At 40.3% G+C, this 27,698-nt stretch overlaps 1 protein-coding gene and 1 long non-coding RNA gene across 2 annotated transcripts; one reads left to right on the top strand and one right to left on the bottom strand.

The window, feature by feature from the left end:
- The first annotated feature begins 5,809 nt into the window (after positions 1 to 5,809).
- On the top strand, positions 5,810 to 17,687 carry LOC141488528 (uncharacterized). The gene is made up of 3 exons (XR_012468720.1): positions 5,810 to 5,854; positions 14,824 to 15,030; positions 15,487 to 17,687. It is a non-coding gene; the product is annotated as an uncharacterized LOC141488528 (long non-coding RNA).
- A 411-nt stretch (positions 17,688 to 18,098) lies between these two features.
- TXNIP (thioredoxin interacting protein) lies at positions 18,099 to 22,129 on the bottom strand. The gene is made up of 8 exons (XM_074188651.1): positions 21,556 to 22,129; positions 21,229 to 21,301; positions 20,972 to 21,119; positions 20,504 to 20,606; positions 20,134 to 20,390; positions 19,864 to 20,020; positions 19,605 to 19,750; positions 18,099 to 19,477 (listed from the first exon to the last, which is right to left on the bottom strand). The coding sequence occupies exons 1-8, from the start codon at positions 21,803 to 21,805 to the stop codon at positions 19,442 to 19,444; spliced, it is 1,170 nt and encodes a 389-aa protein (XP_074044752.1). The 5' UTR covers positions 21,806 to 22,129; the 3' UTR covers positions 18,099 to 19,441.
- Positions 22,130 to 27,698: the final 5,569 nt, after the last annotated feature.

Genomic DNA, 27,698 nt, shown 5'->3' on the forward strand with positions numbered 1-27,698 from the left:
GCCTTTTTTCTGGATCTTCTCCAGTTTATCAATATCCTTCCTCAAATATGGTATCCTCAAAAGGACATAGTATTCCAAACGTGGCATGATCAGGGCTGAGCACAGAAGAACTATTACCTCTCATTTGATGAATACTTCTATAAATTAGTATTATTTATAATATTGCACAATTAATATATATTGTATAACTATTATCACATATAATATTATTAATGTTAACCTAAGATCAAATCAGATTTTTCATTTTGGGAGGGTGTTGTTGTGGCCAAATCACTTGTGCTGAGTTTGCAATTCCCTGTAACCCCTAGTTTATTGTTTTTAAATGAATAGTCTCTTTGGATCTTGCACAATATTTTGAAAATCAGTTCACTGATTTTATTAAATTATTGTTATTATTTTTATTTAAGTTACTGTTAGTCCAACTTTTTAGCCTCTCCGGATCTTTTTAGATCTTTGATAGCGCTTGCCAAGGACAGGCACTATGATAGTCAGAGAGGAACACAAAGATAAAAATGAAAGTCTCTACCTTCAAGGAGTTCACACCCTATCCAAGAATAACATATAGAAATGTATATTAAATAAGGGCAAGATAATTGGGGGGAAGAAGGCCTTTGCTGCTGGGATCATCAAAGACCTTATGTATAAGGAAGCATTTAAACTGAGTTTGGACGAAATCAGGGATTCTCCAGGAGGAGGGAATGGATTCCATTCATGGGGTTTAGCAAATCAATGCTAAGAGTGAGAAGGGTAAGAAGGGCTTTGTCTGGGCAAGTAGTATGTGAAAGGGAGTAATTTATCATAAGAGTAGAAAGAGGAGTTGGGACCAAGTTGAATAAGGTTCTAACTGCCAACTTTTTGTGACTGTTCACTCGTAGGGACTCTTCATGACCCTATTTGGGGATTTCTTAGCATAGATACTGGAGTGGTTTGCCATTTCTTTCTCCAGCTTATTTTACAGATGAGGAAACTGAGACAAACAGGGTTAAATGACTTGACCAGGCTCACACAACTGGTACATATCTGAAGTTGAATTTGAACTCAGGTCTTCCTGACTCCAGACTCAGCAGTCTATCCATTGAGCAATCTACTTGCCTTATTTAAAGGCTTACAAAGTACTTTACATATATTTGTTTCTCACAACAATTTTGTGGAAAAGATTCTGAATGTATTGCTTTTATGATACTCACTTTATAGTTATTTGTAGTTATATGATGCTTAGAGAAATAAAATGGTCACCCATTTAGTAAGAATATAGACTTGAGGGGTGACTAGATGACGTAGTGGATAAAGCACCAGCCTTGGAGTCAGGAGTACCTAGGTTCAAATCCGGTCTCAGACACTTAATAATTACCTAGCTGTGTGGCCTTGGGCAAGCCACTTAACCCCATTTGCCTTGCAAAAAAAAACAACCTAAAAAAATATAGATTTGAACCCAAATCTCTCCTCACTGCAAGATCAGCATTTTTTCAAATTTTATTTTAGGCAATGGGGTTAAGTGACTTGCCCAAGGTCACACAGCTAGGCAATTAAGTGTCTGAACTCAGGTTCTCCTAACTCCAGGGCTGATACTCTATCCACTGAGACACCTAGCTGCCCCAGGATCAGCATTTTTCCCCTCATAAAGCAATTTTTTTTGTCCTTCATTTTTGGCAAGGGTGAAGTCCCATTTTCCCCTTTGGAGCCATCTGGGTTCAATGACTAGATATGAATCAGGATGACTAGAGATGATTATGGATGTGAGGCAATCTAGGCTAAATGACTTGCCCAAGGTCACACAGCTAGTAAGAGTTAAATGTTTGAGCTCAGATTTGAACTCCTCTTGACTCCAAGGCCAGTGCTCTATCCACTGCACCACTACACTGACCTTAAATGATTGAGGTGACAAGAGTTCAGGGATCAGGAAAATGAGGAATCAGGAGATTCAGGACCTGAAGGGTCAGTGGCCAAAAGGGAGGGGTTATTAGTCACTCTTATGGAGTCATTAGAGGATATTTTAGGTGGTCTCTCCTCTTTTAAAAATAGACACCAGCTAAAGATACCAGTCAGATATTTAGCCAGACATTTCCAAGAACTTGTTAGTTGATCATCGGTAGTTAGCAATCTTACAACCTGCCCCCCCCACCAAAAAAAAATTTAAAAAAGTGAAGGTATCCTTGGGAAGAAGCTGAATACCCTAAACTTCTCAGGATTCAGGGATCAAACAATTTATTCCCAACTATTAAGAGATAGAAGGTTACAAACTGGCGAGGATTTGATGCTACCGTTGACATGGAGTGATGAGATGGGGAGAGGGAAGAATGGAGAGAGGTGATGATGGAGTATTTTCCATTTCTCCTTATGTAACTCACTTGGCTAGAGGAAGGGGGGATTATGGAGCATTTAGAAATGAATTAGACAAGAATAACACAGTCAGTTAAATCTGGATAGTCTAAGGCTGACCTTTTCTCCACTGACCTCTCCCCCACTAAGTGCTATTCCTTCAGTACCTCTCTGAGACCCCAGAACTGGGAATAAAGCCCAAGCTTTCCAATAAACACTCTCGAGATATTGCCCTCTAATAATTCTACAGTATCTGAGTCTGCCTCTATACGAGAGAAAGAGTTGTCCCCTTGCTTGCCCTCCTGGGAAGTGGATATTAAATGAAATGGAGAGATATTGATATAACATTTCTCCTTCTCTTCAACCAACTAGATATCCAGAATCTGAAGAACTTAACTATGAATCTTTTGAGGAACCTCGGCGTAGGGTGGGTATCTAGGAACTGTTAACATTATACCTAGAATCACTGTCCCTAGAAAGGTGATGTATGAGCAGAGACCTGGGTCCTGAGTTTCCTGAGAATAAGGTCTCACTTTTTTCAGTATTTAGTACTCAGCAGAGGGCCTGATACAAAGGAAGAGCTTAATAATTATTTTTTTGACTGACTGATTTGATTGTACCATGATTGCTACCTTTTTTTTTTTTGTGACCCAGAGGATGCTCCCTATTCTTAAATTCTACTCTCTCCTTATAACTAGACCTGCTCATGACTCTTCCTTCCCACCAGGAGCCTATCTTTATGATTTGATTTCCCTTTCTGAACAATGAAGAAGGAGAAGAGACAATATCTGGCTCTTCTACCACTTCCCTTCCTCTTGTGAACCCTAAAACTGAAAAAACCCTAAAATAAAATGGTGGAAAATATAGATTAGACATTTCAAGTTTTATTTTCTAAGTTCTTACCTCTTACCTATAGGTGGAGGCCATTAAGGTAATAGCCATAGGAGCTGGGAAAGAGGGGAAATATTTATGCAAAAACAGAATGGGGAAAATTGTTAACATTCTTTATGGCCTGACAATGAAGATTGCACAATATTAAATTGTCCAAATTGCTCCTCAAAGACTACCATCCTTGTGCAATACCATCTGATCTCTTATTGTCTCTTTATGGACTTTAAGCATCAGGAGAGCAGGACAAGTCTTCCAGTATCCTGATCACTGTCTTTCTGAATTTGTGATTAACCTAGGGAGAGACACCCAGGAATCTTCAAGGCTGAGTACTCTCTAAAGAAATGCCTTTCCCCCCAAGAATATAGTTTTGAGAAACAGATTAAACTTTGGCGCTATCCAAGGGTACAATGGGCTAAATTGAAGCAGAAGGCAAAGAGATTAGACCTTAGAGAAGTTTCTCAAAAGGAAAGAGAAACTTTCTACCATGGAAAGTACAGAAGAGAATATCTTTGGGTAGCTATTGTAAATGGAATGGCCCAGATGACCCCACTTCTTTGTTCCTATTATTCTCTGACATAGCTAGAGAATTCGTCACCTCTGGGAAAGAAGGCACTGCCCCACCGGTGGAGAAAGGCATAGAATAATACCATTATAAAACGTTGGATCTAGAAAGGACTTTAACCACCATCTGATGCAGCTTACTTTGTTGCAGAGGAAACTAAAGTCATAGAAATGGGGAGTCGCCCCAGTCATTAAATGCTTCCTTTCCTCTGATTATTTTGCCAGAGAGAACTGACTCATGGGTGATTAAGATGCCAGAAACTTAGAGCCAAAAAGCCTGGGTGGTGAATTAACCACCCTCCATGGGGGGGTCAAGAGGCAATTTAGTTTAGTGGCTAGGATGAAAAACCTGGAGTCAAGAAGATTTGATTTTAATTGCACCTCTGCAGTTGAAAGAAAAAGGAAAATTAGCTGAGAGAACCTGGGCATACTAATACTCTGCTGTAGGAGCAGTAAATTGGTCAGTCATTAATTTGAAATTACTTGAGGGGGTAGCTAGGTGGGACAGTGGATAGAGCACTAGCCCTGGAATCAGGATAGACCTGAGTTCAAATGTGACCTCAGATCCTTGATATTTACTAGCTATATGATTAGCTATATGACCAAGTTACTTTATCCCATTGCTCATCAAAAAAAAAAAAAAAGAAATTATTTAAGAAAAGTGATTAAATTGTTCATCTCCCAAGATGGTCGGACAAAAAGATACCATGCATACCACAAATAATAGAAGCAACTTTTTTGTAGTACCAAATAACTGGAAACAGAGGAGGTACATTTCAATTTTGGAGTAAAGAAACACAATATGGTATATTAATGGGATGGAATGTTATTAAGGAAGCATGAAGACTTCAGAGAAACATTAGATTTGCATGAATTTATGCAGAAAGGAAAGCAAAATCAGAAATATATATTTATATGTATATATATATACACACACATACACACAATGATTATTATATCATTGAAGATACATTATAGGACAAAAAGGGGCCATCTCCAATTGTCCTGATCTTTATCTGGTCACTGAACTCAGATGATCATGGAAGAGAAAGTGAGGTTGGTGGCTTTGCACAGCACCCCCCCCCCTTACTTAAATCTAATTCAATTGTCAGTCATGGCATCACTTTCCTGAATTCATGGTCCTTTCTGAGAACAAAGGACAAAAAAACAACAATAAAGGACAAAAGAAATCAAATCAAATGCAAAGATTAATATTCATGTCAGATGAATGATACTAGAATTCTCTTCTTTCCTCTCAATAGAAATGACAGATTAATGGAAAGAAACAGTGTATGCTTTGTCAGTCTCTCTGGCTAAATTTGAAGGTTTTGAAGAATAGTATATTTTCATTGTTGTAGGTCAAGTTACCATGAGAGGAAACTATTTGTAACTGGCCTGTGATAGCACCTTCTGAACTCACATTAGTCTGAATACCCATAATTGGTTACCTTATACCTTGACTCCAACATAGTGTTGTCATTTTGGTCCTCTTCAAGAACAAAGTGCAACAACCACCATGAGAGGTGTTAGTTTATTAAGAATTAATATAAAAATTAGATACAATAATAAAATTTTAAAAACCAAAAAAGAAAACCTAAATAATGTATCGGTAAATATTCGTCAACAGGATTTCCAAACCAAAAATAAGTAGACCCAACAAACTTTTAAAGTTTAATTTCTTAAATCTAGACAATTAAGAAAGCAATACATTCAACTCAGATTTGTAGCATTTGCCAAATGCCCAGGTATAAATGCTTAAAGCAAAAAAATTTAATAATTACTCTTTCTCGTCAACTTTCCTTTCTGTTTTTTTTAAAAAGTGAGATAATGTACATGAAGATTTTCATTAACTCTCACTAAATAAATTTCATCTTGTAACCCTTGCCAACTGAGATATTAGTTTTAACCCCCAATGACCTGCACTTCCTGGAAAATTTGGTTAATTATAGACTCCTCACCTCTTCCCTAGTTGGCTTTAGACCCTAGTCTGGGTCTCCTCAATCTCATACTGCTCGCCCAACACTTGTTCTAACTTATCAGGGAGTGTTTGACAGAGACTGAATTGAACTAGACTAGGAGAGGGGTAAGTCCATTTCTGATTTAATCTCATTCTTTCTCTCTCTCTCTTTCCCATACCTCTGTCTCTACTTCTATGTCACTCAGTCCTGTTTCTTTGGGGGGAATTTTTGGATTTATGCTCTAACTCACCAACTTCAGCTAAAATCTCACTAAAGTAGGGGATTGTATTGGAAACTTTCCTCTTTCTTTCTTTTTTCCCTACTACTAGAAGAAATGGGATGAAGGTAGGAGAGCAGAGAGGAATAGGGCTCCTAAAGAATGGATGGAGCAAAGCTGGGACATCAAAAGTGAGGGCAAATAAACAAGGAGGAGGCTGGGGAACTGGACAGTCAGAAGTCAGATGGACATAGTCAGCTGTCAGTCAACAGATGTTTATCGATTTCTCCATGATAGGCACTATGCTAACTACAAAGAAAGGCAAAAATAGTCTAGGCTCTCAAGGAATTTTCACTTTAATGGGGGAGACATGTAAAATAAGTAGATGCAGAGGAACAATACAGAAGGTAATTTGGCATAGGAAGGCACTAGCCACAGAAGGATCTAAGAAAGGTCTCCTGAGGTCAGAGAGAATTGAGCTGAATCTTGAAGGAAGGCAGGGAAACTGAGTAGAAGTAAGGGGGTAGAACAATCCAAGGAGAGGGACAGTCACTGCAAACCAGAAAGATGGGAAATAAAGTGTTCAAGGAATAGCAATTAGACCCTTGTAAGCTGATCATTGAAAAAGTGAAGAAGAGTAAAATATCAGCTTGAAAGACAGGAAGGGGTCAGTTTATAAAGAAGTTTTGGTGATAAATGACTTTTTTTATTTGATTTATGGATATTGTAACGAGTAACTAGAGGTCATTGAACAGGGGACTGCCATGTTCAAACTTATGTTTTAGAAAAATTTCATTGGAAATAAATGCATTGTTGGTGGAGTTGTGAACTGATCCAACCATTCTGAAGGGCAATATGGAATTATACCCAAGGAGTAATAAAACTGATCATAACCTTTGATCTAGCAATACCAATACTAGGCCTATATCCAGAAAAAAAATCATAAAAAAATGGAAAAAGTTGGGGGCAGCTAGGTGGTGCAGTGGATAGAGCACTGGCCCTGGAGTCAGGAGTACCTGAGTTCAAATCCAGCCTCAGACACTTAATAATTACCTAGCTGTGTGGCCTTGGGCAAGTCACTTAACCCCATTGCCTTGCAAAAAGAAATGGAAAAAGTCCCATATGATCCAAAGTATTCATAGCAGTTCTCTTGGAATAGCAGTTCTCTTGGAAATTGAGGGGATGCCCATCAATTGGAGAATGATTGAACAAGTTATGGTATATGAATGTTGTGGAGTACTATTGTTCCATAAGAAACCATGAATGGGGGTTCAGTTCTCTTTGAGAAGGAAGGACAGTAGCACCACTAGGTGGCACAGTGGTGTCAGGAGTACCTGGGTTCAAATCCAACCTCAGACACTCAATAATTACCTAGCCGTGTGGCCTTGGGCAAGCCACTTAACCCCATTGCCTTGAAAAATCTAAAAAAAAAAAAGAAAGAAAGAAAGAAACCATGAATGGTCAGATTCTAGAGAAGTATGGAGTGAATTACAGGAACTGATGCTGAGAGGATGGAGCAGAACCAAGAGAATATTGTACACATTAAGAACAATATTGTGAGCTGATCAACCTTGATGGATGTAGCTTGTCACAGCAGTTCAAACAGCTAGGACAACCCTAGGAGACCTGCTATGGACAATGCTATCCACATCCAGAGCAAGAAAAACAAAACAAAACAAAACAAAAAGCCTACAGAATCTGAATGAATGCTACATTCACTTTTTAAAAATTTTCCCTTATGTTTTTCTTTCCTCTCTCATGGTTTTCTTTCTTTTCCCTGAATCCTAATTCCTCATACAGAAAATGACTAATTTATAAATCTGTTAAACACAAATGTGTATGTACAACATTCACCAGACTGTTAACCACTGATGAGAGAGGAGTGGCAAGGGAGGATGGAAGGAAATGAAAATGAAAATTAAAAATATTGAAGATGTGCATATGCAAGTGGATGAATGTTGAAAAGCTTATATAACACGTAATTGGAAAATAATATCAATTGAAATAAAAAGGAAAAAAAGAAAAATTACCTTGACGGCTGAGTTGAGGATAGATTGGAATGGGTAGAGACTTAAGGCAAAGAGACCAGTTAGAAGGATGTTGTAATCATCCAGGGATAGTTGATGAGGGTCTAAATTTGGGTAGGCTGAATGAGAACAGAAAAAGTAGACATATATGAAAGATGCTGTGAAGACTGAAATATCATTGGAATGGAATTGAAGATAGAAATTTGGAATTGGAATGGATATTCAGGGTAAGAATAAGGATTTGAGGATGACACTGAAGTTGAGAACCTGGGTAACTGGGGAAATGGTGGCATCCTTTTTGTAATAGGGGAGTTTAGTGAAAGGCAAGGTTTGGGAGGACATAAAATGAGGTCTATACTGTATGCTTTGAATTTGAAGTGTCTATATCCAGTTGGAGACATCCAAAATGCATTTGGTGATAACTTTGTTGTTTGATCATCTGATTTGGTGAAGACTGTTGACCTGAATATGACTTTCCTGTATCCAGAAAAGTTAGATACACTCTTTCTAGATATCCAATTAACTACTCCCAAGAACCTGTTTGTTTCTGATCAATGAGGTTGAAAGGGAGGTGATCCTGAAGAGACAGTGACCAATGGCACGTCAAATAAGGAACCAAAAATTTCAGAAATCACTCCTCAGGAGAGCATGATAGAAAGAGAACTAGGTTAGAATTCAGGAGACTAAACTTCGGACCACTCATATCCTCTCTCTCAGCTTTGGTTTCTTCCTCTGGGCAGATGGGGGGGCGGTGCATACAAGGTAGCTTAAAATCAAGAAGAACCAAATTCAAATCTAACCTTAGCTATATCTCTCTCTCTGGGCAAATACTATCTGTCTCAGTTTCTTCATTTGTAAAATGAGGATAATAACAGCACCTACTTCTCAGAGTTGTTGGGGGATAAAATGAGATATTATTTATAAAGCATTTAATACAATGCCTGACCCATAGTAGTTTGTATTTTAAAAATCTGAAAGATAATTTAGGCATAAAAATGTATACTTCTAAGACCAGTGATTCTATCGCTGAATCCTTTCCCTCGGGAGTCAGGAAATCCCAGGAACCAACAGAGGCAAAGTGTAGAAAAAGAGGATAGATGAGAAGTCACAATGCTTGGGGTGGTGGGGGAAAAGAGGAATGGTAAGGATAAACTCCCAAGCTGGCAACTGGTATAATCGTAGAGCTCTCATGCCCAGTTGGAACACTCAGATTTTCCTCAAAGACAAAAGGACAAGTGATACTGGGAACCGCCTCCAAACCACCCCTACCACTTAGCAGGTGATCTTATTTTTCCAAAGCTTGATTCCAGACTTCGTCATTATGTCCAACCTTTTTGTCCCTCTAATGACCTTTCCTCTAATTCCCACAGTTCGCTGAAGAAGTGGGCCTACTATCCCCAACTTCTACCCCATTTATCCCTTCTCCCTTGTTCCATGCATACATTGGGATTTAGGGGGGTAGTGAGGTACAGGAGAGGCTAGAGACATTTTTTCAGGGCAGAGACAGGAACAAAAACTTAAGAGATCAAAGTCCCCTTCCGCACTGATTCTAAAAGGACAGATGGGACTATGGTCAGATTTATCCTCATCTTTTTCCTCTTGAACTCATTGTTATCTTCCCCTCACAACTATGTGGTTGGACATGGCCTAGAAAGCATGGGGTGGGGGAATGGAGAATCAAGGGACTAAAGAATACTAGAATATTAAAAGATGAATGTGAATGGAATTAGATAAAAAGAGAGGAGGACCAGGAGAAGGAACCATGACTATGTGAGTGGCCAGACTTTAGAGGAATAAGGGACAACATCAGAGAAGCTTTTTGGCTACAACAACCAGGTGAGAAAAGCACAGTTCTCATGACCCCTAGGTCTCTCCCCCACCCTCTGGAATCTTCTTTCCATCCAGCTGTCTGGGACACTAAAGATATCATGGCTGGGCGGTCAGCCACACATTCCCAAGAATTTGCTTACTGGCCATTTCACTCATTGAGGGAGAGAATGGTCAGCTGCAAAATCACCTAACAAGGAATTTGAGGACCAGTAAGAGGCAAATGGGGTCATAGGCTTAGAGATTAAACAATATCCTCTGCAACCTTCCCCCACCCTGCCTTCTTGTAGATGCTTTGATTTGAGGAGTCCAAGTTGACAACAAGTTCTGTCTATTCCCTTCTTATATAAAATGCTTAGCAAAGGACTGGACAGGAATAGCTCAGTAAGCTAAGACCTCTCAGCTTTTTTTCTTCCAAGGCCTCTCCTCCACTGATCTTTCTCCCCTACTCAGTCTGGTCTCCCCTGAGATAGAGGTCTGGAGTAATGCCACTGAGTAGATAGCTGTCCTTTCCATGTTCCATTTTATGTCTTCAGTGTGGATGGCTTTGCCATTGGAATTAAAAGGGAATTTATCATCGCAACTCCATTTCCAGGAATTTAGAGCATTCATTTATATTCTTGTGGGATCCCAGAAGTCCGAGGAGTAGAGCTAGGCAATCCTAGAGTCCAGTCCTGAGTAATACCACACCTGGGGAGGCAGAATGTGGTGAGAGGTCCCAGTGAGAGCTCAACCACTCCCTCTCTTTGGTTTGAGGAGAGTTTCCTTTTGTTGATCTCCCTCCCCAATGCTACTCCTTCTTCTGAGGTTACTGATCTAAGAAGCCGGGAGGTCTTGGTTCCTTTCCACACCTTAATTCTATCTCCTTGATTCTTGTTTTCTTCTAGACATTTCATAAACAAAAAGAAATACAAGTAATTTTGAGAAGAATTTAATCCATGTTGCCCCCTGAAGCAAAATGAATTAAACTTCACTAGGAAGGAGAAAGATTAAATTTTAGGAAACCCTCCCCTCCAAATACAGTGAGGGAGATTAATGGGAAATTGGAGTACCTCTGGGAGCTGAGATGTCTCCTGACAAAAGAAAAGCTTTTCCTGTGAATGGTCCAGAATCAACTGATCAATCAATCAGTCAATCAACTAGTATTTATTAAGTGCCCACTATGAGCCAGGCCCTATTCCTGCCTGGGACACCTATCCTTCCAATGCACCTAGACCCTATCCCTATCCTCTTTGGGGAAAAACTTTTCAGTTGGAAGCCAGAATGGAAGGAAACAGAAGCCACAGGTAATCAGTTTAATATTTAATCATAACAGCATCTCACATTTCTTCACCATTTATAATCAACAACTCTGTGAGGAGGTAGTGAAAACATTATTCTTCATATTCTCATTTTACATGGGAGGAAATGAGAAATTTAAGCCCATGGACGCAAGCAAGTAAGTGGCAGAGCCAACATTTTACCCAGTCTTCTCTGACCTCTCTTCCCTTAGAGGTTCTAGGAAGAAATTAGCTTGACCTTCCTACCCTCCAGTATATATAATTAGTTCCATTCTCCTCTCATCCTCTTGCTGGTTCCCCTCTTCCTTCTATTCAATTTAGTTCAAGACAGACCAAGTCAATTAATTTAATTTCAATTCATTTCAAAACATTTATGAAGTCAATTCTATACCAAGAATATTGAGGTATGGTTAGGTATCAAAAGATGAATACTATGGTCTCTGTGGTCAAGGGATTTATCATTTAATGTAGTAGGGAGAAATAAGTAACACATCTGAAGAAAAAGAATAGAAAGTAGAAGGTGAAAGAAGAAGACAATGTCAGGGGAGTGAAAACCTTAGAGTCAGGGGAACTTGGGTTGAAATTCTTGCTCTGCTTCATACAAGCCTAGGATTTGGGATAGGTACAATTCAAGCTCCTGGGTAAATGGGGATTGTTTCATACTTTGTATGTGTAACTTCTGGACCTAGCTCTTCTCATGCCCCACCCACTTTACCAAGCTATTTATATGATGAAAAGATTTTCTTTCAGTTGAGTCTACTTAACAGGCAGTGAATCTTTTATTGGTGCATTAAAACTGAAAAGGTTTGAGAAAATTTCAGGAGGAATTTAGGAAGGGAGAAAAGGATTCCTTTCCTTAAGTAGCTTCTTAGGGAGAAAATAGAAGAGCAGTTGTAGTTAGTTTGTGTAGATGAAGTGGAGAAGTGGGAGAACCTTATTCAAGAAAAACTTTTGGGTCGGGGAGGGAAAGGACTGTGAACAGGAAAAGGAAGTTTATCTGAAGGTTTTTTTATAATTTAAGGGAGGGCCGAGCTTCCCCTGTGGAAACAGCTGAATATCTCATTTTCCTTCCCCTGATAAGAGTCTTGATTTGGAAGGGACATGAACATCCCAGTCATTTCTTACCAGGGTCACATGCATAACAGATCCATAGGGTTGCATGTTTCTCCCCCTTCTCTAGCTCTACCATAGGACCTACTAGGAGTCTGTGAATACACTGTGAACAGTATCAGGGTTCACCTCTTAGGTCATCAAGGAGAAAGGGATTCTCTCTTAAGTCCTTTTTCTGAGTTTCATAATGCTAGTCCCAATCCTTTTGCAAAGCCATCAGGGAATATGAGACAAAAGAAGTATAATTCATCTGTTTTTTTTTTTTTTTCCTTTCTCTCTCCATAGAAGGGATAGGGTATTCAGGAAGGACTAACAACTCTAGTAAGAGGGCTTGTTGAGACTTTTCAGGACCATTTATCCATCTTTAGTGTCCATCTGATTCATTTCATCTGTGGCTCCAAGAAGCTGTTGTTATGTATGCAGTGGCCACAGCCTAGTAAAACTATGGTTAAACCAGGTGGAAGGTAATCGAGAGTCTTCAAACCATCACTGAATTAAGGGGATGTCTACCCCAATCATGGGAAGACTTCCCCTGGTGGAATGGGTGAATGGGAACAATTTGTTCCAACAGCCATGAAGGTGAACGTGGAATGCTCAGAGCTTGGTCAAGACATCAAAGATGCCAAGGTCATTCATTGCATCCCACCCCATCCCCAGTCATCCTAACTTTTGTCTTACCATTGGACTTTGATGACTCTGGAAGAAAAATTGAGACTGATGACTTTGTGTAACTGTCTTACTTAAATCCAATTCACAAAGAATTGGCATGAATCCATGATGTCACTGATCTTCAGAAATGAATGGAGAACATCTCTCAGTGACTTTCTCTTAAATTTAAATTTCTTTTAAAATTAAATTTAAGAGGAAAATATAAATCTACCCCTGCTTTTTTTACTTCAGCTGAAGCAAAATATATTTTGCTCCAACCTTTTACCTTTACTCTATATGTATCTCTCTGCTTCAAATGAGTTTCTTGTAATCAGCATATTGTAGGATTCTGGTTTTTAATCCACTCTGCTATTTGCTTACGTTCTAAGGGAGAGTTCATCCCATTCACATTCAAGGTTATGATTACTAATTCTTTATTGCCCTCTGTGCTATCTTCCCTCTGTTTGTATTTTTCCCCCTTCCCCCACCCCTTTTATCCATATTCCCCAGTATTTTGTTTTTGAATACCACCCACTTCAGTGTGTTTGCCCTCCTATATCACACCCTCCCCTTTCTTTCCCTTTTCCCTGTTCCCTTCCCTTCCTTTTGTTATTTCCCCTTATTTCCTCCACTCCCCTTCCCTTTCTCCGTCCCCCCTCCTCTTTTCCCCTTTTAATACTTGAAAGGTTAGATGTTTTATAAGTTAACTGAGTATGTGTAGGTTGACTTTAAGCCAAGTCTGATGAGAATTTTTATTAAAGATATTATTTGAGTTTTACAATTTTCCCCCAAACTTGCTTCCCTCCCCCCCCCCCCCCCCCCCGCAGATAGCACTCCGTTAGTCTTTACCTTGTTTCCATGTTGTACCTTGATCCAAATTGGATGTGATGAGAGAGAAATCATATCCTTAAAGAGAACAGAATTCTCCGAGGTAACCAGATCAGACAATAAGACATCTGGGTTGTTGTTTTTTTTTTTTTTTTTTTTTTTTCCCGAATTAAAGGGAATAGTCCTTGTACTTTGTTCAAACTCCACAGCTCCTTATCTGGATACAGATGGCACTCTCCTTTGCAGACAGCCAAAAATTGTTCCCAATTGTTGCACTTATGGAATGAGCAAGTCCTTCAAGGTTGAACATCACTGCCATGTTGCTGTTAGGGTGTACAGTGTTTTTCTGGTTCTGCTCATCTCACTCAGCATCAGTTCATGCAAATCCCTCCAGGCTTCCCTGAAATCCCGTCCCTCCTGGTTTCTAATAGAACAATAGTGTTCCATGACATAATATACCACAGTTTGCCAAGCCATTCCCCAATTGAAGGACATTTATTGGATTTCCAATTCTTTGCCACCACAAACAGGGCTGCTATAAATATTTTTGTACAAGTAATGTTTTTACCCTTTTTCCTCATCTCTTCAGGGTATAGACCCAATAGTGGTATTGCTGGGTCAAAGGGTATGTAAATTTTTGTTGCCCTTTGGGCATAGTTCCAAATAGCTCTCCAGAAGGGTTGGATGAGTTCACAGCTCCACCAACAGTGTAATAGTGTCCCAGATTTCCCACATCCCTTCCAACAATGATCATTATCCTTCCTGGTCATACTGGCCAATCTGAGAGGTGTGAGGTGGTACCTCAGAGAAGCTTTAATTTGCATTTCTCTAATAATTAATAATTTAGAGCATTTTTTCACATGGCTATGGATTACTTTGATCTCCTCATCTGTAAATTGCCTTTACATATCCTTTGACCATTTGTCAGTTGGGGAGAAAATATAAATCTGAAAGTGATCTTGGAGATCATCTAAGCCCTTCACATCAGGGGAATGATCTGAGCTGGTTTTTTTATTTTTTTGGACTATCTCAGTAGCTTTCTCTCCTCTTTCCCCACCCATTTCATCGTTAGGTTTAAAAGGTTAAAAATATTATAAATCTTGATCTGGCAACCATCTTGAAGATCATGCAAGCCCCTCATTTTTTTTTCTTTTTAGGTTTTTGCAAGGCAAATGGGGTTAAGTGGCTTGCCCAAGGCCACACAGCTGGGTAATTATTAAGTGTCTGAGACACTCAGACCAGATTTGAACCCAGGTATTCCTGACTCCAAGGTTGGTGCTTTATCCACTATACCACCTAGCTGCCCCGCAAGCCCCTCATTTCAAAGATGCAGAGAGGTTCAGGGACTTCTCCAAGTTCACAAGGTAAGAGTCACATTCAAACTCAGATCCTATGACTTTTGGCCCAGTGCTCTTGCCACAGTGTGAATTACTTCTTCAGTTGAGTCCTCTTATAGGACCATGTGCATGTTGTTGGTGCTTTATAATTTAAAATGGTTGGGAAGTGGTAAGGGTAGTAGTGGAAGGTAAAGAGGGTCTTTCTTCTTTAAACACCTTCAGTTTGAAATGTATCCCCATTCCCATCTTTTGAAGGAAGCTGTAGTAGTATTGAAAGTAGAGGAGGAATCTTCAAGAGAAAATATTTGGGAGCCTGGGAAAAGAGAAGTGCAGGAGGGAAAAGCAAACATCTTTGAAGGCCATACTCCTGTGAAACAGCTGAATTTTTCTATTTCCTTCCCAGTATTAGCAGGGAGGGAATATGTCATAGCTGGATAAGTCATAAATCATGGATCTTCCTTCTCTCCCATTTCCAATGAACAGAATCATAGAAGCACAAGTCCTCAGATCTGGAAAAGGACCTCAGAATTCGTATGATCCAAGCTGTATCTGAACAAGAATCTCTGACTACAGCACACTTGACAAGGGATCACTAAACTTTTGCCTGAAGACTAGAGTAGGGGAGGAACTCATCGCTTCCTGAAGCACCCTGTTCTATTTTTTTTTATAGTCCTAAGAATCTGGAGGTATATCCTTGTACCAAATCTGATATTTCCTCTTTTCAACTTCTGCTTATCATACATAGTTCTGCCCTCTGGGGTTAAACAGAGCAAATTTGAACATCAGAATCTTTTAAATATTCTCAAAAAATATATATAAAAAAAGAACCTCACTCTTGGAAGATTAGCTATTATCTGGGTCTAGGTTCTCTTATCTGGAAAAATGAACTAGGGAACTTCTAAAAGCTAAAGAATCATTGCATTATTGAAAAATCACTGTATTAAGAGTCAGAGGCCCTTCAGATCCTCCATCTGTCACCTTTGGGACCTTGGACAAATTTTATTATCTCCTAGACCTTAGTTTCCTCATTTGTAAAATGAGCTGGTTGTACTAGAGGACTTCTAAGGTTTCCTAAAGCTGTAAATCAATGATTCTGTGGCCTGCCTGTCTTCTAAGCCTTTATTTCCCTAAGTTAAAACATTATTTGTTCCTTCAACATGTGTCTCCTTCTCTTTGGCATTTTTCTTGATGTCCTTAACCTATCCCGGTTGTCCTCTTCTGGATGTCTTTCAGTTTGTCACTGTCCTTAAATTGTGTTGCTCAAAACTGAAAAAACTAAATGATCTAGACATGAACCAGACCTTTCAAAACAGGGAGATACTTTGGTCTAGATTGGAGATTTTAACAATGTAAGACACTGGCCAAGTGGAAACACTTATATAGCCATTTAAGGTTTACAAATAATTCATTCTATCTTGTAATTTATTGATTACTTAGTCTTAGAGATGGCTAGTACAGAGAGATTAGATAACTTGTACAGAGGATCACACTATTTACAATGGAGGTGGGTCTTCCAGGTCCTCCTGGGCAAAAACCCATCGCCCCTCTCAGTGTAGTTCATTGATCTGAATTTTTTTCCATTCTCTAGCTATGCACTAAGTCACTTTGCAAGGAGTCTATACATATAATTCCTGGGTTCACATTTACATGTACTTCTTGTCCCAGATCAGGTGCATACCCTATGTCCTACTCTTGTCCTTGCCCCTCCCCTCCAATCCCTGGAAAACAAATTACAGAAAAGATTTTTCCATCAACTCTGACCTAGTTCTCTAGTCACAAATGGGGAGGAGCCACCAGCTACCTGAGAGTGGAGACTTGAAGGGACAGTCTCAGGTGGTGACATAATCAATAGATACACGAAGAGAAAGACAGACAGATGGACAGAAATTGACCCATGAAGTTTAGCTGTCTTTCTGAGCTCATTTACCTTGTTATTTGTGATTTTAAGTTTTTAGATGGAATTGAGAAGGGTTAATCTCAATATTGCTGGTCCTCTTATCATGTAAGAATATAATTGAACAAAACCAAAGTCTGACAGTCTAGTTTCTGTTGACCTCAGAACATTGCTCAGTTCCCACATACTTATTATCACTCTTTCAGAAATAAGGGAAACATTGAGACCCAGTCTATTGAACACCCTGATGGGTAAAGATCAAAGACAGTCCAGGGGAGGAAGAAGAACACAAGGGGTTTGAGGTTACAATCTATTTAAGAATTGTCTTTAGGGGGCAGCTAGGTGACTTAGTGGATAGAGCACCAGCTCTGGAGTTAGGAGTACCTGAGTTCACATGTGGCCTCAGACACTTAATAATCACCTAGCTGTGTGGCCTTGGGCAAGTCACTTAACCCCATTACCTTGCAAAAACTAAAACAAAAGAAAAAAGAATTGTCTTTAGGTTCTTTACAAGGTCCAGGACCCCCCCCCCCAATACAGCTATTTAGTAAGAAGCTAAAGAAGCTATTTAGTAAAAGAATCCAAAAAAGGAAAATCCATACCTAATAACTTTTTCTCTCACTCCTTCCTACCAGTCAGATAAGAGCCACAATTAAGGTCTTTTAAACCAGTAGATTTCTACTAGTATAGAAATATATTTGACTTCCAAAAATTGAGACCCAGAAATGGTCAAAGTTGTCATTATAGCAATAGAACCGTGGTTCTAATTTTTATTTGTAAAGGAAATGCTCTGGACTAAATCAATTTTGCATATTATTTGCATTATTTTCCCTAATTGTGAATGCAAATGAAAGTATCAATTTTCTGTTTGTCATTTTCTCAACCAACATGATTACATTAATGTGATGGCCTGAAATTAGACATCCCCCCACACTAAAAATGGTTTAGAACAATCAACAAGGAGAATGGTGTGCTGTAAGTACCAGCAAAAACACATGGCACTTCCTTTTTGTAAACAATTTTAAGGGTATTTGTTGAGAAATCTGTATCTAAACAAGATTTTTTCTCATCTTTCACAAAGTTATGCTTTATGTAGATTGAGGATTTTCCTATCTGGTCATCCCAGTCATATCTCGGACAGCCTTTAGAACAGTTTAAAGATTGGAATACAGAAACTATATACCCAAGAAATAGAGAAAACTTTTAATGTTTAAAATTTTTATTTTTATTTAAAAAAAAAGATCTCCAAGGAGTTGAAAATATCTCTGATAAAAAGTACAAAATATAATTTTTAACATACAAAAAGATAATTTTAAAAAAATCAAACCAAAACCACTTTCAGTCCATTTTCTAGTTGTACAGTTCACAGATAGAGTGAAGGTCAGTGCTTTGACAAGACAGTAGAGAAAGTGCCAAAGGGATAAAGGAGAAAAAGGAGTTTTCAAAACTCCCAATACTGGAAGTATGTTCAGGGGTGGAGGAACCTGCCCAATTCTGATTTGCTTCCTAACAAGTTTTTGGCAGTATTTGAGCTCAGCTTTGGAGTATTTTGGTAATCTTTTAATTTGTTGGGCAAGAACTGGAAGGCATTATTATAATGTCAGAATCATTCAGTCTGCCCTCAGAAAGCTACTGCTAATGACAATAACCATCATTTCATTTGTCAATTTTCCCATACCTCCCCCCACAGAGAAAAGTGGACCATTTTAGTTTAATATTCAGGGACCAGGAGAAAAATCTTGAACGGAAAACAAGAGAACAAAAGTGCTAAGAACAATACTTTATAAAATGAACTCCAAGGAGTTTGAAAGCTATTTTGTGCCTTCCTTCTCCTACCAACACTGAACCCAAACTCTTAAAACCTCCTAAGAGGAAGAACAAAGTGCTTAGCCGTGAGCTTTCACCAGCCTCCCTCAAGGGATCTGTTTGTCTTTGCTTTGAAACAAGGATAATGTGTCAATCTGAGAAAATGTCAAGGGGAATCACTTTCCCTTCTCATCAGGAAAAATTTCTATAGGAACTGGGAGCACCTTTAAACATATACACATAATGGATATGTGGGAAAGGCTACTTGGATTTCAGGAAGCCTCTTCTTCCCACCAAAATTTTGGCCATTATTTCTATAAAATGTTTCCCAGATCATTAAATCACCTTCGCCTGGCATGGCGCAGAAGTCAACACCCCACCCTCCCCAGAGATCCTGGGAAGACCCATCTAGAGGCCATCCCAACCCTGATCCAAACTACTGAAAACCCCTCATAGTTCAGGGGAATTCTGAGGAAATGGGTCACAAGAGTCCAAAAACCTCCCACAAACCAGCAAAATCCCCTCTAGGACACAACAGCAAGGCCGGTTCAGAGAGCAGATGTACTATGGCGTCCCATTTTAGGAGACGACTGTATGCTGAACTCCTGACATCAGGGAGACAGAGGTTTAGGTAGATCCATCTCCACCTGAGTGGAGATTGTCAGTCCTCTGAAAAAGCGAGTCCAAGAGACAGAAAGAAACAGGTAGATAAATAGCTGCTTCTCTTCTTTGGTACATTCACTGCACATTGTTGTTGACAATACAGGGATCCACCTAGAGAAGCAAAAAAGAGAGATGGTATTAGTCTCAGAAGGTGGGAAAAAAGAAAGGAAGTCAGGAGAATATTTAAGTAGAGAACCCCTCCTTCCCACCTTCATTCAGTGAGGGTAATAATTCTCACCTCAGTATAAGTGGGTGGAGGCATAAACTTGAACTCTGAGGCATACATGAAGATGGGGCTGTCCAAAGAGCTATCATCAAGGAGAGGAGTGGTAGGGCTCTCCAGCCTGTGATCTTCAGGAATAATATCCATGTAGCAAGGAGGCGCTGCAGAGAGAAAATGGAGACAGTAAACAACCCAGCCAATGAACTTATGATTTTCAGGGAATCTTTAATGGGGTGAAAAAAAAGGGGGAGGGGGAGACATAGTTTTGGCTCACCTTCTGGAGTGTCAGGGATGTTTAGATCCACCCAACTCATTTCAGAGCTTGTTCGGCTTGCCATGCTAGAAGTCCGACTGCTGAGTCCTGACTTGCTGCCGATGACCAGGGGCAAGTCAAGGATGACTTTCTTAGATCCGGGGACACTGACATAGATCTATAGAGAAGAGAAGGATTGTTTCTGTTATACCAGAGAGCTGTGACAATACAATACTGCTTGCTTCAATGACTGATTGACTGCCATCCCAAGAGACAGTCTCACTCACTCACCAATAAAGAGTATTCAACTCGAAGGATGTTGCAGCCAAGGATGGAGGGCTTAATCTTCTGTACACGAAGGCTTTTGCCACGCCATGATTCGCAGGTGCCAGAAATGATATGATTGCCTCGAACAGAAGACAGCTTTTGGGTCAACACTTTGGTCTGGCCATTGGCAAGGTAAGTATGGCGGGCAACAATGGCAGCCTTGGGCACAACGATGCGGGAACATGTATTCTCAAATTCGGCATTGATGGAGATTTCATCACCTGACAAAAGAATTGGGTTTCATTATTAAAAATTGTCTAGTGGATGATTTATGGTCCCCAACTCTTCTCCAACACTACAATATTTGACAGTCCTAAGCCCAGACTTCTCTTACCTTCACAAAAACCTTTTCGGTCAATCCGGGCAGACACAGATACCCTTCCATCAGGAATAAACAGGCAAGAAACTTTTTTCTCCTTCTTGGCAGACACAGGTGCCTGAAGAGGATAAAATACAAATCTTTGTTAAAGTTCCTCAGCAAAAATGACCCCTGGTTTTTGATTGTGAGGCCTTCTATGTCCAGTCCCATATCATGTAATATTAGGGAACCTATGTCTTATCATTCCATCCCTCACACTCTCCTCTAAGCTCTGCTTGAACAATTCTTTGTCAACGATGGGGTTTTAAAAGGGTTTTCTAGGGTGGACTCTATGGCTGTCTGAGAAAAATTAGGAGTCCCCTCCTTGCTTTCCTTTAAGAGTTTTTTACACTAAAGACTAGGTCCTTATTAAGAGGCTGAGTTCCTGCCTCATAAGGTCTCCCATTACCCAAGACTTTAATTAAGTCTATTGGGAAAGCTTACCATCATATCAGGAGTGTTGATATCCACTGGATCCATCACTTCAAAATGCTTCTTGGTTTCTTGAGTTGGTTGGCTGGGACGGTCTAGGAACGCCTTTACCCAGTAGTCTACACAGCCATACTTCCCCTTGAAGGAGGTTCCCAGAGGTCTAAGGTGAAAAGAGGAAGAAATTCCTTTTACATTACGCATCAAGGAACTTTGGACATCTAAAGGGAGGGAGGGTTTTTAAAGAAGAAACCAGCAGAATCAACACCTACCCTTGAGGAAGTTCAAAGCCGAACTTGTACTCGTACTTGTTTCCAGGTCTCAGGATCACAAATTCACCCTCAGCTTTAGAGAGAGAGAAAGGAGAGGAAAAAAAAGGATCCACCATTAGACTTTTCTGAAAATCTAAGTTTCTGAAACTCACAATGGCACTTCAATCAATGATTCTGGTCCCCAGAGAAGTGCGTTCCAGTGACAAGGAGCCGGCACACTTGGGAGGAGTGGCGGGGGGACCCCCGCCTCCGACCCTTTGTTCCCGAGCATCCTTGCCCCGGAGCTGGGGCTGAAGGCCCGGGATGGGGACCCCGGCCCGGCCTCACCTGTGGGCTGCTCCTCCAGCAGCAGCGTGTCCTCGTAGCGCAGGTAGTCCAGCGCCTGCTTGCACTGCTGCGAGCCCTGCATCCACAGCACCTTGGCCACCCCGCAGGCCAGGATCCTCACGGCCTTGACCCGGGTCACCTCGCACACCTCCACCAGCACCCGGCCGGCCACCTTCTCCCCGCTGCCGTAGACCTTGTCGGGGTCGCTGAAGACCACCTCGAAAGTCTTGATTTTCCTGAACATCACCATGGCTGGCTCTTGGGGGGCTCGGAGAAGAGGAGACGCAAGGGCGGAACCTTTGGGGTTAAATGCTCTCCGGGGCCGGGGCCGGCTTGCGGACAGCTTTATTCTGAGAACCGTAAAAGCCCCTTGCCCAAAGTCAGCCTTTGGCAACTTTTAAACAAGTGGAAAAGCTAAAAATGTAAGACTTCTCCCCAAAGCAAAGAGACTTCGGAAAAAAGGAGAAAGTCTTTTTGTCTGTAAATGGGCTTTGAGAGAGAGCCCCCTCCCCAAAATCTCAGAGGACGAGGACGCGGCAGCTCGGACTCCGGGCTTTGAGAGAGTGTCTCCAACGACAGGCGGAAACTCTCTTATATAGGGCTGCGGCGGTCTGGCCCACGCGAGGGCCTGCGAGGTAGCTCGTGCTGTCCTCGTGCACAAGCTCCCCATTGGCCGGCTTCTCCTTGTTTACCAGGGATACAGCCAATCGGAGCGCAAGCCGGGGCGCGTGGACACGGTGTGCCTCTGGCGGGGAAACCGTTGTTGTGCTGATTTCCTCCGAGGAAGGAGGGGGGCGGAGGGGTTCTTGAAGGACGTCCCTGGAGACAAATGGAAGGAGGGCTAGAGGATCGCCCCTGAGCCTATCCGCGTTGCGGTAGACCTCGGAGGGCGGGTGTTGATGTCGGAGATGGGCGTTTGTGGGTGAAAGGGCAAAAGTGTCTCAGGGGCCACTGCGGGCTCCGGGCCGCTCGGGCCGTTCTCTTCTGTGCTTCCCACCTAGACGACATGCCCACAAAAATCTTGGAAAATTCTTGATGAAATTGGAAATTGAGAATTGGGGAGTAGAGAGGGGAGGGGGCGGGGGAGAGTTCACTTTTTCAGTCAAACTCCAAGAAAATGCCTTTGTTCTGGGGGGGGGGGGGTCTTTGGTGTTTGCCCGCTGAATCCCCAAGTGATGGGCGTGAGTTTTCTCACCCCGCTTCCCCTCACTTGCCCCCCCCCGGATCCCAAGGATTCTGAGTTTCTGCCTCATTCTCATCAGCTTCTCTCACCTTATTTTCTCTTCTTCCTCCCTAATTTGTCCCACCTCCCCAAACACCCTGTTCTTTTGGGAACGGAAGCCAGAAGGGTGTGTTTACATCCTGCTTTGCTTATTCTTTCCCCGTAGAGCTGGGGGACGCCGTGTGTCTGCGCCCCTTGCCCGTCACCCCCCGAGGAGGGAGTGCTTACACTGCACCCATCTGGGGGCTCGTGCCAGCCCTCACTGTCTGGCCCCACACCTGGCACAGCCGCAGGCTCCTCCACCCTCCTGAAGGCTCCCCAACTTTCATTCCTGACCAGCTCTGTCTGCGCCAGCTGGCACCCTCTTTTCTCCACACACTGCCTCAGCCCCGAGCCTCAAAATGAAAGAGAAAGGCTTGTTATGCATTGACTCAGTGTCTCAGCTTAGCAAAGAAAGATGAGCACAACAGAATGATTTGGGGTTTTGTTTTTTTGAGTATATGTTTGAGTATTGATCATTCCTTTCTCCAGAAGCTTTTAGAAAGGTAAAGAAATGAAGCTAAGAAGCAGCAATTTCGAAGTCTCCAGAAGGTCTGGATAATATTCCGCTGTGTACTTTAAAAAGCTTTAATTTGGATCCCTGTCAGATGGGTTTTCCCCTTTCCCTGAGTGAGTTGGCCATATAACCTTAGGAGATGACTCTTAAAAATTAGTCCTACTAAGGCCAAAAAAGCCCTGTTATAATTAGAATTTTTATTTTTAGACACGGTGTCTTAATTTCCTTTTTTTGGCTCCCTGTCTCATCTATTTGTGGGCATTTGAAAGTTTGCTTCGGTCCTGATCAAAAGAGGATGGTGTCCTCTACTGAAGAAGGGAATGGAACCCCACTCTCTCCACAATTTTTTTCCAGTGATTAAGGACCTTGTTGCTTTTCTCTCACACCCTAACCGAGATAACCCCCTTAGGCTAGCAAATCCCAGACCAATCTCTATAAGAGAAACTTCCAGGAGGAGGCTTGATGACTTAATTAGTAAGAAAGAACAAAATTAGCCCCAGGAACTTCTTGATCCTATAGGGTGTGTGGGTTAGTAGTATTCTGTTGTACAATTCTTTGTCAGTGAAGCACATTGATTGAGCTTCCAGAGTATGCAGAATCTTAAGAGTGATGTTTCACAGTCCTTAATTTGGAAAAGATTTGCTTTTTGATGGTAGAGAATGAATGAAAAGGAAAAGAACAAATCATAGCAAGGCTTATAAAATATGCCAGACTGTAGTTTAATGTTTAATTAATGTGAACATGAAATACTGAGGGTAAAAAGAAGGAAAATAGAGTCATTGGAGCCATAGTTTGAATTACAGACTACTTCTTGGAGGTTAAACCCTGAGCATAACTAAAAAAAATCTGAATCCAAATCTGTTTTCCACATCCAGCATATGGTGTGCATCTTACTGCGTTTTCTCCTATTGACACACTGCTTCGTAGAGCTGAGTGCTACGGACATAAGCCCTGTTATGCCAAGCTTCCCTTGAATGTTAAAAATCTATTTAGCTTTGGCAGTTGTAGTTTGACAGGGCTTTCAGCCAAGAAATTTTCTGAAATAATGCCCTCAACAACAGGGTTGTTTACGACCTTTACCCTGATAACCTGTTAAAAAAAATCAAATCAGCTTCCAGAATCTTTTTTTCTCCAGTTCCTGGGTTGGGGAAAGAAAGTTCTGTGAATTACTTTTCCCCAAAAAAGTGCATTAAAGTTACAAGGAGCTGGTAACTTGGGAGGGGTTAAAGAGAAGTGCTATGGACTAGAATTTTGCATATTAGGTCACCTTTTTCTTTTCACCCCTCCCACTTTTTCTTTCCAACTTGAGTCAGTGGGAAACTAAAAGGTGTTTTGTTTATTTGCTTTTCTTGGGTGAGGTGTTGAATGGTAGCCAAAGATTTTAAGGAATAAGGTGTTCTCTGTTCAACTAGCCTGTTGTCAGGCAGAGACAACTTACAAACTGCCCTCTTCAATTCCAGACCTTGGCCTGGGGAAGATTTAAGAGATCCTGTATCCTTGACACAAGAGCTTATTGCTCCAATTTGTACCCCACCACTCCAACCATATCTGTGACTCCTAATATCCATAGCTTCCTTCTCATGCTACCCATTTAATTTCTTTTCCTCCCCCACCTTTTGCATAGGGAATTTCAATTTAGGGGAAAATTGGAGGTCTGGATTGAAAGAGGAGGTATCTAATTTTGAAGATTGTCCTTGGCTACAGTAGCAAAGGACCCTCGTGAAATGAGATTGAATTTGGAAGGATTTTTCCTAGTTTAGACTTAATAAAAACCTCTATCATTGCTTAGAACAACGAGTGTAGGGCTATAGTAAGATCATAGATTTAGATCACAGAAATAGTTTTTAAAAAATGACATTCTTTTAGTTTACTATTCTGTAGAGTATGATATGCCACAACTAATCAAGTCCTGATTACTTCTAACTAGAATATTGTCATAATCTCCTAATTGGTTGCCCCTTCTCTATCTTTGAAACTACTATCAAAATAGTGCACAGATGTTATTTTGTTCAAAACCCAATAGTCCCCATTATTTGTTAAAAATATAACACAGACTCCTCATCCTGATATTCAAGGCCTTAACACATCTTTAAGTATAGTATACTACTCCCCATGCACTTTATATTCTAGTCAAAGTGGATAACAGTAATTCTCTTGTCTTGTCCTTCCTTCCCTGTTTTTATATATGATATCCTCAAAAAACAAAATCAAAAACAAAAAACAAAACCCTCTATTTTTGGACCTAGCCTCTCTTTGAAGGGTGCTATTATTTTTTTATATTTTATTTTTTCCAGTTACATGCAAAAGTAGTTTTCAATATTCATCCATTTGCAATTTTATAAATTCCATGTTTTTCTACTACTAACCTTTCCCTTCTCCTTGTCCCTTCCTACCCACTCAGGGGCAGCATACAATCTGGGATAAATTGAACATGTACAATCCCATTTAATATATTTCCACGTTAGTTTTGTTACATGAGTGGAATGAACTAAGGGGGGAAAAGCCATGAGAAAGAAAGAAAAATAAAAGAATTAAAAAAATAAACTTAATCTGCTTTGTTTTGCATCCAGAGTCCATAGTTTTGTCTTTTTTTTTTCTGGATGTGCAGGTCTCTCAGGATTGTTTTTGATCACTGAGCTGCTGAGAGGAGCTGAGATTTATCATAGTTGATTTATCTCATGATGTTGCTGTTAATGTGTAAAATGTTCTCCTGGTTCTGCTCACTTCACTCAGCATCAGTTCATGCAAGTCTTTCTAGTCTGATAACTCATGATTTCTTACAGAACAAGAGTAATCCATAACAGTCAAATATAGTTTGTTTAGTCATTCACCAATTTATGGTTATGCCTTCAATTTCTAATTCTTGGCCTCCATAAAAAGAGCTGCTATAAATATTTTTGTACATGAATGTCTTTCCCACCTTTTTACAATCTCTTTGGGATACAGACCTAGTTGTGATTTTGCTGAATCAAAGTGTATGCACAGTTTTCTTGCCTTTGGTCCTAGTTCCAAATTATTCTTCAGAATGATTGAATCAGTTTACAACTTCAATAGTGCATTAGTGTCTGTTTTACCACATCCTCTCCAATATTGATCACTTTCCTTTTTTTGTGATTTTAGTCTTGATAGGTGTAAGGTGGTACCTCAGGGTTATTTTAATTTGCATTTCTCTTTTCAATAATTTGGAACATTTTTTCATGTAACTATAGATTTCATCTGAAAATGCCTGTTCATATCCTTTGAACATTTATCAATTGGAGATTGACTTATGTTCTTACAAATTTGACTCAGTTCTCTACTAGACATGAGTCTTATCAAAAATACTAGCTGTGAAAATTGTTCCCTAGCTTTCTGCCTTCCTCCTAATCTTAGCTGTATTGGTTTTGTTTGTGCAAAAGCTTTTTAATTTAATGTAGTCCAATTTATCCATTTTGCAATTTATAATTTTCTCTGTCTCATGTTTGGTCATAAACTTCTTCCTTCTTCATAGATCTGATAGACTATTTCTTGTTCTCTTCATTGGCCTGATATATCACTCTTTATGTCTAAATCCTATTTCCATTTTGATTTTATTTGGTATAGGGTGTGAATTGTGTATTTATACCTAGTTTTTGCCAAACTATTTTCTAGTTTTCTCAGTAGTTTTTGTCAAATGGTTAAGTTCTTATTCCAGAAGCTGGAGTCTTTGGGTTTATCAAAAAATAGATACTATACTTATCTCCTATCGTTTCTTTTGTACCTAATCTATTCCACTGATTCACTTCTTTATTTCTTTGTACCTGATGGTTTTGATGACTGCCGCTTTATAGTATAGTTTTAGATCTGATACTGCTAGGCCATCTTTCTTTGCATTTTTTTTTCTATTAATTCCCTTGATTTTCTTAACCTTTTGTTGTTCCAGATGAATTTTGTTACTCTTTTCTTTCCTAGCTCTGTAAAATAGATTTTTAGTGGTCTGATTGGTATGGCAGGCTGCCTCTATTATTAACATGTCCCTTGCTTGGACTTGGCAGTCATGTACTTTTTTTTGGAAATGTATATGTGTTATGTTTATATAACCAGTATCCTCTAGCATTTTGTGACATCAGAGATGTGAAACCACTTCCCTCAATAAAGCTCATAACTTTTGCTTGTTCCCCCGTGAGGCTCTGGCTGTAGTCCCTCCCCATGTCTGATTTGTCACTGTCTTGGAGCTGCTCTGCTTTTATTCATCCTTTGTCACCCTTGGCCCTCTGTTCCAGCTCCTATGGGTCTACTTTAATCTTTACATGTGTGTATCAAAATGGAGTGTAATAAAGTTCTATTGCTAAGCATTTATCATTATTCTTGTGTGAAATCTTGGAAATCTCAAGCTTCTAGAGCACC

The sequence above is a fragment of the Macrotis lagotis genome, chromosome 5 (assembly GCF_037893015.1).
Source record: "Macrotis lagotis isolate mMagLag1 chromosome 5, bilby.v1.9.chrom.fasta, whole genome shotgun sequence".
NCBI lineage: Eukaryota > Metazoa > Chordata > Mammalia > Peramelemorphia > Peramelidae > Macrotis > Macrotis lagotis.

Coding starts and splice junctions, on each gene's coding strand:
- TXNIP (XM_074188651.1), bottom strand. CDS start 21,805: ATGGTGATGTTCAGGAAAATCAAGACTTTCGAGGTGGTCTTCAGCGAC. Junction 21,302..21,555: donor GCTGGAGGAGCAGCCCACAG/GTGAGGCCGGGC, acceptor CTCTCTCTAAAG/CTGAGGGTGAATTTGTGATC. Junction 20,021..20,133: donor GAGTTGAATACTCTTTATTG/GTGAGTGAGTGA, acceptor TCTTCTCTATAG/ATCTATGTCAGTGTCCCCGG.